This window comes from Neofelis nebulosa, chromosome 2 (genome assembly GCF_028018385.1).
Source record: "Neofelis nebulosa isolate mNeoNeb1 chromosome 2, mNeoNeb1.pri, whole genome shotgun sequence".
In the NCBI taxonomy this organism is placed as follows: Eukaryota; Metazoa; Chordata; class Mammalia; order Carnivora; family Felidae; genus Neofelis; species Neofelis nebulosa.
The window spans coordinates 34,108,497-34,122,029 of record NC_080783.1 but is presented as its reverse complement, the minus strand read 5'-3'; the positions used below and the strand labels follow the sequence as shown (position 1 = coordinate 34,122,029).

The window sequence follows — 13,533 nt, the reverse complement described above, 5'->3', positions numbered from 1 at the left end:
CTTATCCTATACTAAATTCTCATATATACTTGGGTCTATTTCTAGTCCACAGGTATATTTCTGTTTCACTGATCTGTTTCTAGTCTAACAACATATAAACATATCTTTTAAGTTTATTTATTTTGAGAAAGAGAAAGTATGCATGCACAAGCAGAAAAGGGACAGAGAAGAAGGACGAGAATCCCAAGCAGGCTCTGTGCTATCAATCCCGTGAACCGTGAGATCATGACCTGAGCCAAAATCAACAGCTGGACCCTTAACCAACTGAGCCACCTAGCACACCCAGGTCCCACAACTTTAAAAAAGAAATACCTTTTGTTTTCTTTTCATAGTGTTTTATTTACAGATTTTCTTCATCAAAAAACAAGTAAAAATTCATCAATATCCTGGAAAGTCTTGAGTTCTATTTTTTGGGAAGAGCACATTATGGAAACTTTCTTTGTTAGGTAGACCAGTGTTGAATCAAATTCTACTATCACCCGTATGACTTTACACAAGCTACGTAATTTCTCTGAACCTCCCTTTCTTTATCTGTAAAATGGAAATAATATAAACAGTGCAATGTAAAACACTACAAAGATCAAATGAGATACAGTATTGTTGCCTGACACACAGTACACACTCAATAAATGATGGTCCAGTTTGGTCATGTTAACCTTCCATGAAATTAAAATTAGTTTTTAATAGTTTGCATCCTACCTGGGATTTCGCAGTAAGTGCAAGAGAATGGTAACCCCCTGCCTCCAGATAGATTACTTCTTTCCCATCGAGACATTTTACACATAGTGGTTGAAGCCTTAAAGAAAAAATACACACACAAATTCAAGTAAAAAGGCTCAGCAAGAATCTTGACCTTTTTCAAATTACAGAGTAAATGCTTTTGAGTAAATTTAATAAACATTTTAAAAGAAAACATTAAAATAAAAATACTGGGGCACCTGAGTGGTTCAGTTGGTTAAGAGGTCAGGGCACGATATCACAGCTCAGGTCATGATCTCACAGTTTGTGGGTCTGAGCCCCACATCGGGCTCTGTGCTGACAGCTCAGAGCCTGGAGCCTGCTTCAGATTCTGTGTCTCCTTCTCTCTCTGCCCCTCCCATGCTCACGCTCTATCTCTCTCTCAAAAATAAACATAAAAAAACAATTAAAAAATTAAAATACCGAATATATATTCAATTTACTCCTGAATAGTATCAGTAATCTTAGATGGTTTTAATTTAATCTGTCAATCAATCACCAATTAACAATCATAATTCAGAATGTTAAGAATCAAAAGACTACTAAATGATTCATTACGGCAGAAACATAATAAAATTTAGGATACAATAAAATACAACCATAGAGGGAACTCTTTTTTTTTTTTTTTTTTTTTAATTCCACAGTTGCCTTCACTCTGCTAAGAATAGAGACATTTACATTAATTGGCTGTTTTAGATAATCATTCCATTTATACACCTTCATAAATATCTGATCTGTTAATATCATGAGTTCTTCTTAAAACAACAGTTTTTCCTTGAAATACATGAATGGTTTAATATTGCTATTACAGTTATTTTGGTGGCAACAGAGGAACATCTTTCAAGTAAAAAAAAATTTGTTGGTTCTTTTTTATACATTAAAAATTTGAACTATTCAAGTGTTCCAATGAAATACAATCTTTTTTTTTTTCATGTTTATTTATTTTTGAGAGAAAGAGAGACATTGCAAGGGGGGGGGGGGGGGAGGTGGAGACACAGACTCTGAAGCAGGCTCTAGGCTCTGAGCTGTCACTGCAGAGCCCAACGTGGGGCTTGAACTCATGAACCATGAGATTATGACCTGAGCAGAAGTCGGATACTTAACTGACAGAGGCACTCAGGTGCCCCTCAATGAAATACAATCTTATCCCAAACATCCCTTTCTGTTCCAAGATGAATACACATCAAAGAAGAGATGGAAAGGTACACCATGGATACTTAAGTCCTTTACTGTTACGTATAAATTCAAGACTAACATGACAGGTTTGCTGTTGTTTTAAATCCATATTAATAATATACAATAACCTGGAGCTAGAAAGGACAGGATTTCCTCTGGAGGAAATGGTGATATAGAGACCTTAAAGCCAACTCCTAATAGTAAATACTGGCAGCACTTACCTAGGCAGAACATCACCGTGCCCCAGCTGTCCTTCCTTCCCTTTCCCCCAGGTCCACACCTCAGTTCTCAGAGAAGGCAGGAGTGCATCTGCTTCTCCACTGTACGTAGGGGTCAGAACCACTGTCCGAGTTTTTACCCGTGCAGCTTTTCTTAAGAGCCTGGGGGAAACTGAAAACAAATCAGAGATGAAGTGAGGGAGTAGATGGGTGGGAAAAAAGATACCATTTTGACCAACTCTTGGTTTTCAAAGAAATACACTAACATGGTTTTTGTGAAGGAAATTCTATGGAGATTTAATAGTCAGATGAGTTTGGTAAATGCTGTCTACTACATTCTATCCCCCTGTAGGTTCACACACATTAGCATGCTAAAGGCCCTGACAAGTCCTGCAATTAAAACACTTGTTTAAATTTAACTTAGCCCCACTTCCAAGCATTGGGCTACAGAATCCCTTTTTGTATATAACATTTAGGTTATATAGAAAGTCTATGTGATATCCTGGGTAACTTGCATTCTAAAGAATATGCTTTACAAAATTCTACACTAAGGCTGACAAATATTTTTCCCATTTCAAAACAGAAATGTCCTTTATTTGTGTAGATGAAAATCTAGGGGCAATGAGAATTAGAAGGCAGGACAATAGAAGTGCTCATTGACACAACAGTGCCATAAGTAAGTGGAAGTGCAAGAAACAGGGCAGAGCAGAAAAGTTTTAGTATAGTCTAGAAACTTTTAGAGCTTTGCCCAAAATAGTGTAAACCAGGGATTGGTAGAGTCCACTGTCTGCTTTGTAAATAAAGTTTTATTGGAATATATAGCCTTGCTCATTTATCTATGTATTATTTATGGATAGTTTTAAGCAACAATGGCAAAGCTGAGTAATTATATAACGCAGACTGTGTGGCCCGCAAATCATACAGTATTTCTTTTTAGCTCTTTACAGAAAAAGTTTACCAACTCCTGGTGTAAACCCAATGCTTCTCAAACTTTAAGGTATACACTAGTCACCTGAGGATCTTGTTATAATGCATATTCTGATTCAACAAGTTTGAAGTTAAGTCTGAGATCCTACATTTCTAACAAATTCCTAGATGCTGCTGTTGTTTCTGGTGCAGGTCACATTTTGAGAAGCAAAAACCTAAATGACTGAGATTCCTGAACCAACTGAGAAACACTGAAGAACCAACTGCTTAACAGTCTTAATATTAGAAGAAGTTTATTGCTAATTGTATCTGAAAATGAAATTTTCTCTTATTGAAGCCTAAAATTATTTCCACTTTTAGGTCAAATACAGTAAATCCCTACTTACCCAATGGCCACATCTGCACCTTCATCTGTCTGGACTATAGGCCCCAACTATGATATAAGGAGGCTACCGCTACATTCGAGAACAATAAAATAAGATTCCTAATAAGGTTCATAAGCAGAAGCAGACATCACACACAAAAAATTAGCTTCTATAGTTACTTCTAAAGCAGAGAAATATGTAACTTTCTTTTAAAACCACCTAAATACCAAAATGAAATAAATTCTGACATTTGAATATGTCAGCTTTAGCAATCTGGAAGGTTACTAATTTATTATAATATAGCACATGATGTCAGCAACATTTTGGATTTACCAAAAGTCAGTTTACAAAACGTGACTATTTCCTTACCTTGGGACAACAACCCAGGGAGGGAGAGTCTTCGGCTGCCTCCCTCTGATTCTTCTTCTCTGATATCCACAAGACTTGAACTTTTCTTTCCTTGCATTGATTCCTGCTTAACCTGTTCTTCTCTGCTATCTTTCAGACCTTCCGGGCCTATGGAACTACTGCCTGCCTGAGTTCCAGGTTCACAAGGGGCTGTACTATAGAAGTTCATAACTTTCTTAAGGGACAAGGCCCCGGCTTCATATGTAGCAGCCACTCTCACACCAACAGCAGATGCACAAGAGACTACTAGGCTGTTTAGGGCTGAGGTGCTTGTGGTTGGTGGGCTGTGAAGATTAGGAACTGCTTCTTCTACAAGAGGCTAAAATATACACACAAAAAAGTATATAAAAATATAATCCCTTATACAATCAGCAATCAGTATAAAGTTTAACCAAAACCATCCATATTTGCAAACATAAGACTCTAAAACAAAGGTCTCTTTATCTTCAACTTAAAGGTATCCCTTCTTGGTACTGGATTTAACTAATACATTATATGGATAGGAGTACTCAAAATACAGCTCCTTATCAAAAGTACTTCCTTTTGTTTGAGTGTTGTGGTTTTCCATGCTATTCAAACATAAGCCCCAGCTGCTTTAATAACATTGAGCACAGAAGCAGAGAGGGGAAGAAAGGTCTGGAAAACATAGCCTTTAATATGAGGTGCACTGTGACAGCCCTGGATATATAAGGGTGATAGGGTTAACAATACATAAAATAAATTTCAAAAATATTATTATTGATGAGTTTCAAGAAAATTTACACAGATTGCTACTAAGAAATACAGAAAAAAATACATTAAAAAAAAGCTTTTCCTAAAATGTTTTATAAATAGTAATTTAGATATAGCATATACAGGCAAAAAAAAAAAAAATGCTATACCTCTGACCTATCTGCCCCCCAACTTCTGTTCTTCAGTTCAAGTCTTTCTGCTGCCTCATGGATGTGTTATTTTCCATGATCCAGGACCTATCTAAGCTGACAGATTACTTTTGCTCTCACTATGATAGAGTAAATGTGGTAGGTTAATAATTAAACATTTGGGACCAATGTTCTTTGTGTTATTCACAGCTGTATTTGAAAGTCAAACTAAAGTTTTCTAATATCTTAGTAAAAGCTCAGTTGAAACTTACTCTGAACACCAGTTAAAACTTACTCAAGCACCATTGTTTACTTAAAGGAAAGTCATTAAACACACAAAAAAGCTTTTGGCTTGTCAGCATAGCTCACAATGAAAAATTTCCCTCTTACGCTGTCAGAAGGTCCCAAAGGGCATATATACACATTCCTCAATTAGTCCTAAATTGAAAGCCAAACACAAAATTTTTAACATCAACTTATGATTCTCTTAAAGGAAATAATTCCTGTTGCCTGCACAGTACCTTAGGTACTCAATACATTTTGCTGAATTAAATACTAAATTCAGAGGAGCAAAGGACTTTAAAATAGTCAACAAAATAAACAAATAGACCATATCAAGCAAAAGGTAAATACAAAGCCTATTAATCCCTTGGTGATACAGTTCCCTGATAACTTGCTGAGAAGAACTAAGGTCACTATTTTTACCCTTTGTGTATGAAGGATCGTAATAGAAACAATGATGGTATTTAGGTGACTATCATAGGGGGTTCTTACCAACAGACCAAGGAAAGTCTACCTTCAATCAACTTTATTGTTCTTACTGGCTCCTCTACTTATATTTAGCAACACATAAAATAAATAAATCAACAAAACAAAAATACATAGCCAGTAATTTTGATGAAAGACATAATTTTAGGAGTCCTGGTCAATCAATAAAATTCAATTGTGAGATATATGCTTCAATGCCAAATATGATTTATTTCACAAAAATGAGATAGTCTTTTGGTTACATCTGGCCATGGGAGAAAAAACCTGTCCTAGCTGTATGATTGCGATACTATTTACAAAAACTGAATTAAATTTAGTATAAACAGACATTGCCAAAATTAGCATAGGCTACAAAAAATTTACATATTTAACAAAATATATCCAAAGGAAAATGCAATTTCAATAATAATAAAATAAACTGTATACAATTAACTTTTAATGTCAAATTTAATAAATTAGCAGAACGACTTCTAAAAAGTCAAAGTCCAAATTTTTTATAAGCATGTTCAAGTCTAAGAATGTTTCTGTTTAGATTTTAATAATACCTTTCTCCAAACAGCTTAATTAAAAAAAAAATCGATATCCACAAGATTCAATGAGTAAACTGAAATAAAAACTATTTCTAAAAATACCTCTAAGCCATGTTCTTATCCTGACAGAGTAAAGAACACGAATAAACAATCAAGAGGTATGTGTGGTTTCAAAAACCTGAATAAACACCACAGGACAGTTCTTTTATGATTAGAGGTTTCTGTTTTGTTTCATTTTCTTAGAGTTTTGGTAAAAGCAAACCTGAAAGGCTTACACAAAGAGTAAAAAACAAATTATCCTTTTAAAACAATCTGGTTTAATCAGGGAGACTAAAATGTTACTGTATGCTACTGGTAAATAGCTTTCCTCCATTTATAAGTTTTCAAAATGACAGTAGTTTAAATAAGATGAAGAAAATTTTAATGCCCTGCCCCACAACAAAGCCCAGTAAGCTGAAAAAAATCCAAACAATATTTAATGCCAGGAGGTTTTAAGTTTGCCTACAACTGAGGGATCTACCACATAGTAATCTTCCCTAATAAAAAAGAAAAGGACTTCTCTCTACAGAATCTGGGGTTAATACAGTACAGGTGAGATGAATCTTTGTTAATATATAGTTATATTAAAAGTATTCAGAGGGGCACCTGGGTGGCTCAGTCGGTTGAGCATCCGACTTTGGCTCAGGTCATGATCTCTCGGTCCGTGAGTTCGAGCCCCACGTCGGGCTCTGTGCTCTGTGCTGACAGCTCGGAGCCTGGAGCCTGTTTCGGATTCTGTGTCTCCCTCTCTCTCTCTCTGACCCTCCCCCATTCATGCTCTCTCTCTGTCCCAAAAATAAATAAACGTTAAAAAAAAAATTTTTAAGTATTCAGAAAAAACAAAACCAAAAACAGTGCCCAGGGGCCCACCAAAATTCAGTATATTTAGCCATGGGAGAAGAAGTACTAGAAAAAAATAAATGAAATTTTGCTACTTATAAAAGAAGCCCAGCATGATATCTTTCAATATCTTAAAGGGCAGAATTTGAACATAAAAAGTAATTCTGAATTAATCCAGGTTTTTCCTTATTTAGGATTGCATGATAAAACAGATTTATAGTCAAACTCAAGCCTTAAGCATTTTAAAGTTGCCAAAAAACAAAGAAAAACAAAACTTCAGATGGTTTAACTCCAGAAATGCCTTTATATTACAAAATTTAGCAGGTACCTGAGATGGCATTGGCTTTTCGCCGTTCTCTGAGTTCTCTCTTACTGAACGATCTGACAGTGTTTGCACATATTCATTTACTGCTTGAGTATCAGGGTACGATGGTGTATTTCTGGCAGAAGAAATTTCAGTTGTTCCCATGATGTCTTGTTGGGAGGAAATGGCATCACCTCTCGTGGCGTCGGTAGCAACAGGCACATCATTTTCTACAAGCGTATTCTCAAATACTTCTCCCTGGTTGTCCAGGGTTTCAGTGGAGGGGCTGATGGCAGTGCTGGCCTGGTTTTCTACCTGGGATTCTGAGAGCGTCACACCTAATGGGCAACAATGACTATCTGATATAATCACATGGTCTTCTTTGTCAGTCATAGTAATTAAGAGTTGGCTGCACTGGTTGCATCTTTCTGGGACTGGCTTTAGATCCTGGGAAGGGAGGCACTGTACAAGCGCTAAGCTGTGGAACGCACCACAGGCAACTTGTAGCACCACTCGCCCGGCAAGATGTTCCACCTTTTGTGGCTTTGTCACCGGGAAGGTGGTGGTAATGAGACCCAACTGACAACCGGTACCCCATGCCCAAATCTCTCTGCTTATTGACAATGCCAGAGTGTGTTCCTCACCACATGCCAGCTGCAAAATCCTGACTGCTAGCAAAGAAGTGGTCTCAGAATCAGAAATGCTGACAGGATTTGGTTCTGGAACATACTGCTGGTTAGCCACAGCACACTGGCCTGCAGAGTTCTCCCCCCACATGTACACTACGCCACTTTCTGTCACTGCTCCATTGTGGAAACTCCCTGATGCCACAGTAACAACATATTGCCCGACCAGGGCATTTTCTAGAATGGGGCTACTCGGACAAATCTCTGCTGGTTCACTTCTCCAGGGAAGAGTCCCAAAGCTGTAGACCTCACCATCTGAAGGTTACAAAAAAAAAAAAAAAAAAAAAAAAAAAAGGAAGGAGTTAGTGAATTAACTAGAAATTTTATCAGCAAACTTCTGGCCCCTCTAGGTTTAACAAAATAGGGTTGTTGCTGATTTTTTTTTTTTTAATTTTCAAAAGCACAGTTGTAGAGAATTTGGTTCAAGCATAGAATATTCCACAGGTATTCATCCTCTAACAAATATCACCTTGTAACATTCTGAAAAATAATGAGAATTCTACCAACTGGAGGAGGCTACTTTCAAATGAAAATGAACGGTTATTATTCCTTTCCTTCAGCCTCATCCTACAAAGTCCTAGAATGGATCCACTATAAGTGGCTACCATTGTAGGCTATTACAGGAGCAGTTTCCAAGTGTTCAAAGACAAAATAATGACCATGATAAGATAAAATGAGCAGAGAATAAAATAGATACATTCACTAACATCTAAAACATTCACTACTATTTGAATAGGTCAGAGCAGCAGAAAATTATGCAGTAGAATAAAAATACTAGAGGTTTATTTTGGCCAAAATTAAGAAATCAGCTTTATACTTCCAGGTCATAAGAAAGCACCAGTGTTAACAAGACATGGTTGTCTTCATGTCGTGTAGAATACCATGTATAATTTTAAATATTACACAGAATATACATTGTGTATGATATAGCATTTCTGAGGTGCCATTTGTTTAAAAAGCAAATCTTCACAACAAAACAAAACAAGCAAAAAATCCCCAATAAAACTATGATTAGCTAGCTTTAGAACAAAGGGCAACTGCCTGGCTTTAAAAGTCAAGTAAAGGGGCCCGTGAGTTGGGCACATGAATGATGAGGACTTGTTTCTGTCCAGGTGTACTATCAAGTCATAATCTCTCTGAAGTATTGTGGTAGTTTAGGGGCATGTGCACATGACCTGTATTACCTAAAAAACTCAAATGGAAATAAAGACTTGGCCGTGGGTTTTGAAAAATACTAAGCCACGCCGACTATCCCTCCTTTTCCATATAACCATAGACTCATCCATTTTTTTTTAATTAATAAGGAAATAATGAAATAAATATATACGAGTTTGTTCCCCCACAAAACAGCAATTGAGCTGATGATGAATAAAATGCATTCTTTATCTTGGGCCTATTATACATGGCAAAAATAGCAAATATATTTATACACTCAAGTTAACTCACCAGAACATCTATGTAAGAAAGAACACAAAAGTGGCTAGAGGGAACACATGAGCTTTTATTAGGGAATTTCCAGTTTGGATAAAAAATACTGAGAAAATAAGCTCATTAATTAAGTTCTTTTAAACTTTTCTTCCCAAAAGATACAGCAATACACACTTGCAACAGTTCACCAACTCTTTCAATGATTATCATTCCACTAGAATGAGAAATAGTGCACAGAAATATTTCTATCCTCCCTTTTTTCTACCTGGAGTACCTCAAAAATAGTGATTTAATCAAGTGTCCTCACTGAATTATGAACTAATAGTCAAACTGAATAGAGACAAAGCAGGTTGAAAATTTCCAGCATTCCATGAGTACCATTTTCTCATCTGGAAAAGATACCACTAGAGATCTTTTTCCCATTTCAAACTACACACTTAAGTGAGATGAGATCTTTTTTGTATCTTTGACACTTAAGACTAGGACACTGCTTAAACGTGAACAATGATAGGCAATTTATATTTTTTAGATGTTTTCCCTCTGTTGTCCCACTTTTAGATATGATTCTAGAGGTTTAAAGATCACGTTCATAAAGGATTCCTGAATCTCTTACTGAAGAGTTAATAAAACAAGAGAATTCTACTTGCACATGCTTGAGAACTGTGTATTTTGAAGCCCCTACAGTAGGTATTGAAAACAGTTCACTTTTTTTACAATAAGGCTTTTTCCAAATTCTGGCCTAATAATAATATTCTTATTGTATATCATTACAATGAAAGTGATATAATAAAAAAGAGGCATCGGGTGCCAGGGTGGCTCAGTCGGTTAAGTGTCCGACTTTGGCTCAGGTCATGATCTCATGGCTTGTGGGTTTGAGCCCCACATCAGACTCCGTGCTGACAGCTCAGAGCCTGGAGCCTGCTTGGGATTCTGTGTCTCCCTCTCTCTCTGCTCCTCCCCCATTCAAGCTCTGTCTCTGTCTCTCAAAAATAAATTAAAAAGTTAAAAAAAAAGAAAAAGAAAAAAAGAAGCTAGAAAGAATTCCATGTGTATCCCATAAAATTACCAAGGTCAGATTTAAGCTTTATTTCTTAGAATTTGTTTTCCCTTAGTTCCTACAATGAAAATATCAAAACATTATCAACTACTTAATAAATGCTTATGGAACAGAAATTTATAAGTTAGTTGATGGCAGTCCCAGCTCAAACCAAATTTGCCATGATTGAGTTGGTAAACTGCTATCAAAATTAAAGGCAACTCTATAAACTATAACCTATGCTTCTATCTCTTATAGATTTATTTTATTACATGTTTTTATGAGCTGCTGTTTATGTCTAAGAAAAACTGTACTGAGACAAGACAGCCAAGCAGCTTAAAAAGAGGCTTTGGAATCAGACTCTCTGAATTCCAATCCTGACTCTGACACTCCAATAGCTGTGTGGGCTTGTGGAAATTATTTAACCTCCCTAACCTTCAACTTCCTCATCTGCGAAGTGAGGACAACAACACTAGCTACCTCATAAGGTGATTGTGTGAAAACTCAATCAGGTAAGACACATAAAGTGCTCAGTACAGTACCTGGCACGCATCACTGTTTAATAAACGTTAGCTATTATTAGCATTATGATTCTGACACATTTAATGAACAAAGGTCCAACAAAAGAGTTTCTGAATGTTTCAAAAGTTAATTTTTCATGTACTTATTGCTATAAAATTTACAAACTATAATTCTCCCTTTTATTCTAGTTACAATGTATCTCAAATTTAAGAACTACTCTGATTTCTGATAAAGGAAGTAAGGACATATTTTGAAAACAAAAAACGTCTAAGCCCCAACGAACTTCATTAAGAATTCCTGGTATCCAGTAACTCCCTTACCTGACCCAGGTATTGTCCAGTAACTCCCTTACACACCCAGGTATTGTTAGCATTTCAGTTAGAATTTGTTAAGCCACACTTTTCAATACCTTCAGTCAGAAGAACTCCATGTTTCACTCCCAGGGCTGCTTGAAGAACAGTCTTTCCTCCCCAGCCTGGCAATCTCTCTGGTGCTAAAGAACAGGATCCTGCCTGCCAGACATGGACCAGGCCTCTTTCTTTGGATCCTTCTGCCTCTACTGAGCTACAAACATTAAGAAAAACCACTTAATTGTTCCTGTAATTAAAACTGTATTTTGGGGGGATATTTCATTAGATCTGTACCTTTTACCAGCACAGGTGACTGGGTCAGATAGTTTAGCACCTATTTAATGCTTTGCTTAGGACACAGGGGCAGAAATAAAACAACTGTTTACATAAAACGCTTGAGGACAATCTAAACCCACAAATTACTTAACTCTAAGAAGCAAGCAAAATCTGGGCTATTTTTTGAAGTTTTAGATTTAATAGCACAAAATTTTAAGATTCTAACTTCTCAATATATTAAGTCCTTGTTTAGATAGTAAAGTTACAGCATGTCCCAAGTTGGAGTCTTATTTTAAAATTTTAGTTTTTAATGTACTAAAAAGTATCTGGTAAGAAGGAACAGTGATCCATATTTTACGTTACACTGAGTAAGCTCTATAATTGCTATTCGAATTTTTAAGAATCAAACTTATACCAGCAACAGTAAAACTCTGCGTGCTTTACTCATGTTTTAGCCAAAGAATTCTATCCATGTGATGACTCTAGTGCAAAGAACATAAAACACACAACTTCATAATAATAACCATACTATAATTGCCTCCCCTTCTAAGAAAGAGGCATAATAAAATACCCTAGATTTCCTTTACACCAAGTTTCCCTGTCTTGCCACTGATGATACTTTTTCATTTTCTTTTTTTCTAGAACACTAGTGCCAATTTTTTAATGAAGCACAGAAACTTTTATGGTTTTATTTATTTTATAATACCTAGGGATTTCTCTATTTTTGCTAGGTAATATTCCTCTAAATTATGATTAGGCATAACCATGGTTATGAAAGGAAAGCCACAAACTTAATCCTCCTTTTTAAATATCATCCATGAATAGTTTTCTAGGGATAGAAGATGATTAAAATTAACAAGGCTTTGTCTGAAGATCTAAAATTGTGGGAAAAAATGGCTTCAAAAGCTTTAAGATGATGAAGACACCTCGTGCCTTTTTATAAGCATAAGAAAGAAACTAGCAACAAAGCTGATCATTAATCAGCTTTATTTTAGTATCTTTCTCTCTTTACCAATCAACACAAATGTCACTATTCCTACTTATTAACCATGAACAAGAAATTAAACTAAAGAGAAGCTACACATATGTAGAATCGTTTGCGTTTTCCTAGAAGGATAAGGGAGAAGGAAAAAATGGTTTTACCTTCTCTTCTTTGAGTCCATCGGTCAGGGGCAGCAGCACTCCATCACCAAATCATTTCTTTTTTGCAAAAGGCATATAAAGACCTAAATGGCAAAACACAGGTAAGCACAAAGAGCAATGAAAGAATATTTTGCTACTTCATTTCTCAGATTTAAAAAAAAAAAAAAAAAAGGACAGCCCTCTAACAAGTGCACATTCACTGGGCAATAAATATGCAGTGAAACTATTTCAACTATTTCATATCCCGCCTGCCAAAGTTGAATATCTAGACTGAGCCTGCCCAATGAGCTTATAAAAATGCCTATTGACCACCAAATATAATGTCAAAGGAAGAAAAGACTACCTACGATTAAGATGTACTTTGTCAGGCAACAGGTTTTGGCTTTTAGTATAAAGAAGGAAGTTCAATCTGAAAACTCAGTGTTAAATATTCATTTTATATACATTAAGGTTACTTTTAAAATGCTTCTGGAACACATGAACATGTAAATACCAATTGGGAAAGAATTTCTAAAATCTCTTCAGTAATGTTTCAGACTCAGGTAGTTTTAATTTACATTTTCAGCAATGCACACACACACACACACAAAAAAAAAATCACACCATTAAAATTAGAATCTTTTCTATTTATTGGAACTAGCAGTATTTTCCACATATCAACCTCCATTCAAAACCACAGTCCAGGGGCACCTGGGTGGCTCAGTCGGTTGAGCGTCCGACTTCGGCTCAGGTCATGATCTCACAGTCTGTGGGTTCGAGCCCCGCATCAGGCTCTGTGCTGACCGCTTGCTCAGAGCCTGGAGCCTGCTTCAGATTCTGTGTGTCCTCTCTCTGCCCCTCCCCTGCTCACGCTTTGTCTCACTCTGTTTCTCAAAAATAAATAAATGTAAAAAAAAAAAAATTTTTTTTAAATAAAAAA

The 13,533-nt window shown here is 36.2% G+C and overlaps 1 protein-coding gene across 8 annotated transcripts in view; it reads right to left on the bottom strand.

Annotated features, from left to right (window-relative positions):
- ALS2 (alsin Rho guanine nucleotide exchange factor ALS2) overlaps positions 1–13,533 on the bottom strand; it is a 72,436-nt gene that overhangs the window by 45,758 nt on the left and 13,145 nt on the right. For all 8 annotated transcript variants that reach the window (XM_058709009.1, XM_058708999.1, XM_058709016.1 and 5 more), the window contains exons 2-7: positions 12,615–12,697; positions 11,255–11,409; positions 7,198–8,114; positions 3,794–4,151; positions 2,136–2,304; positions 700–796 (exon numbers count right to left, since the gene is read on the bottom strand). In XM_058709009.1, the coding sequence (XP_058564992.1) occupies positions 700–796; positions 2,136–2,304; positions 3,794–4,151; positions 7,198–8,114; positions 11,255–11,409; positions 12,615–12,634 (1,716 nt within the window). In that variant the 5' untranslated portion in view covers positions 12,635–12,697. The remainder of the gene's footprint in view (positions 1–699; positions 797–2,135; positions 2,305–3,793; positions 4,152–7,197; positions 8,115–11,254; positions 11,410–12,614; positions 12,698–13,533) is intronic.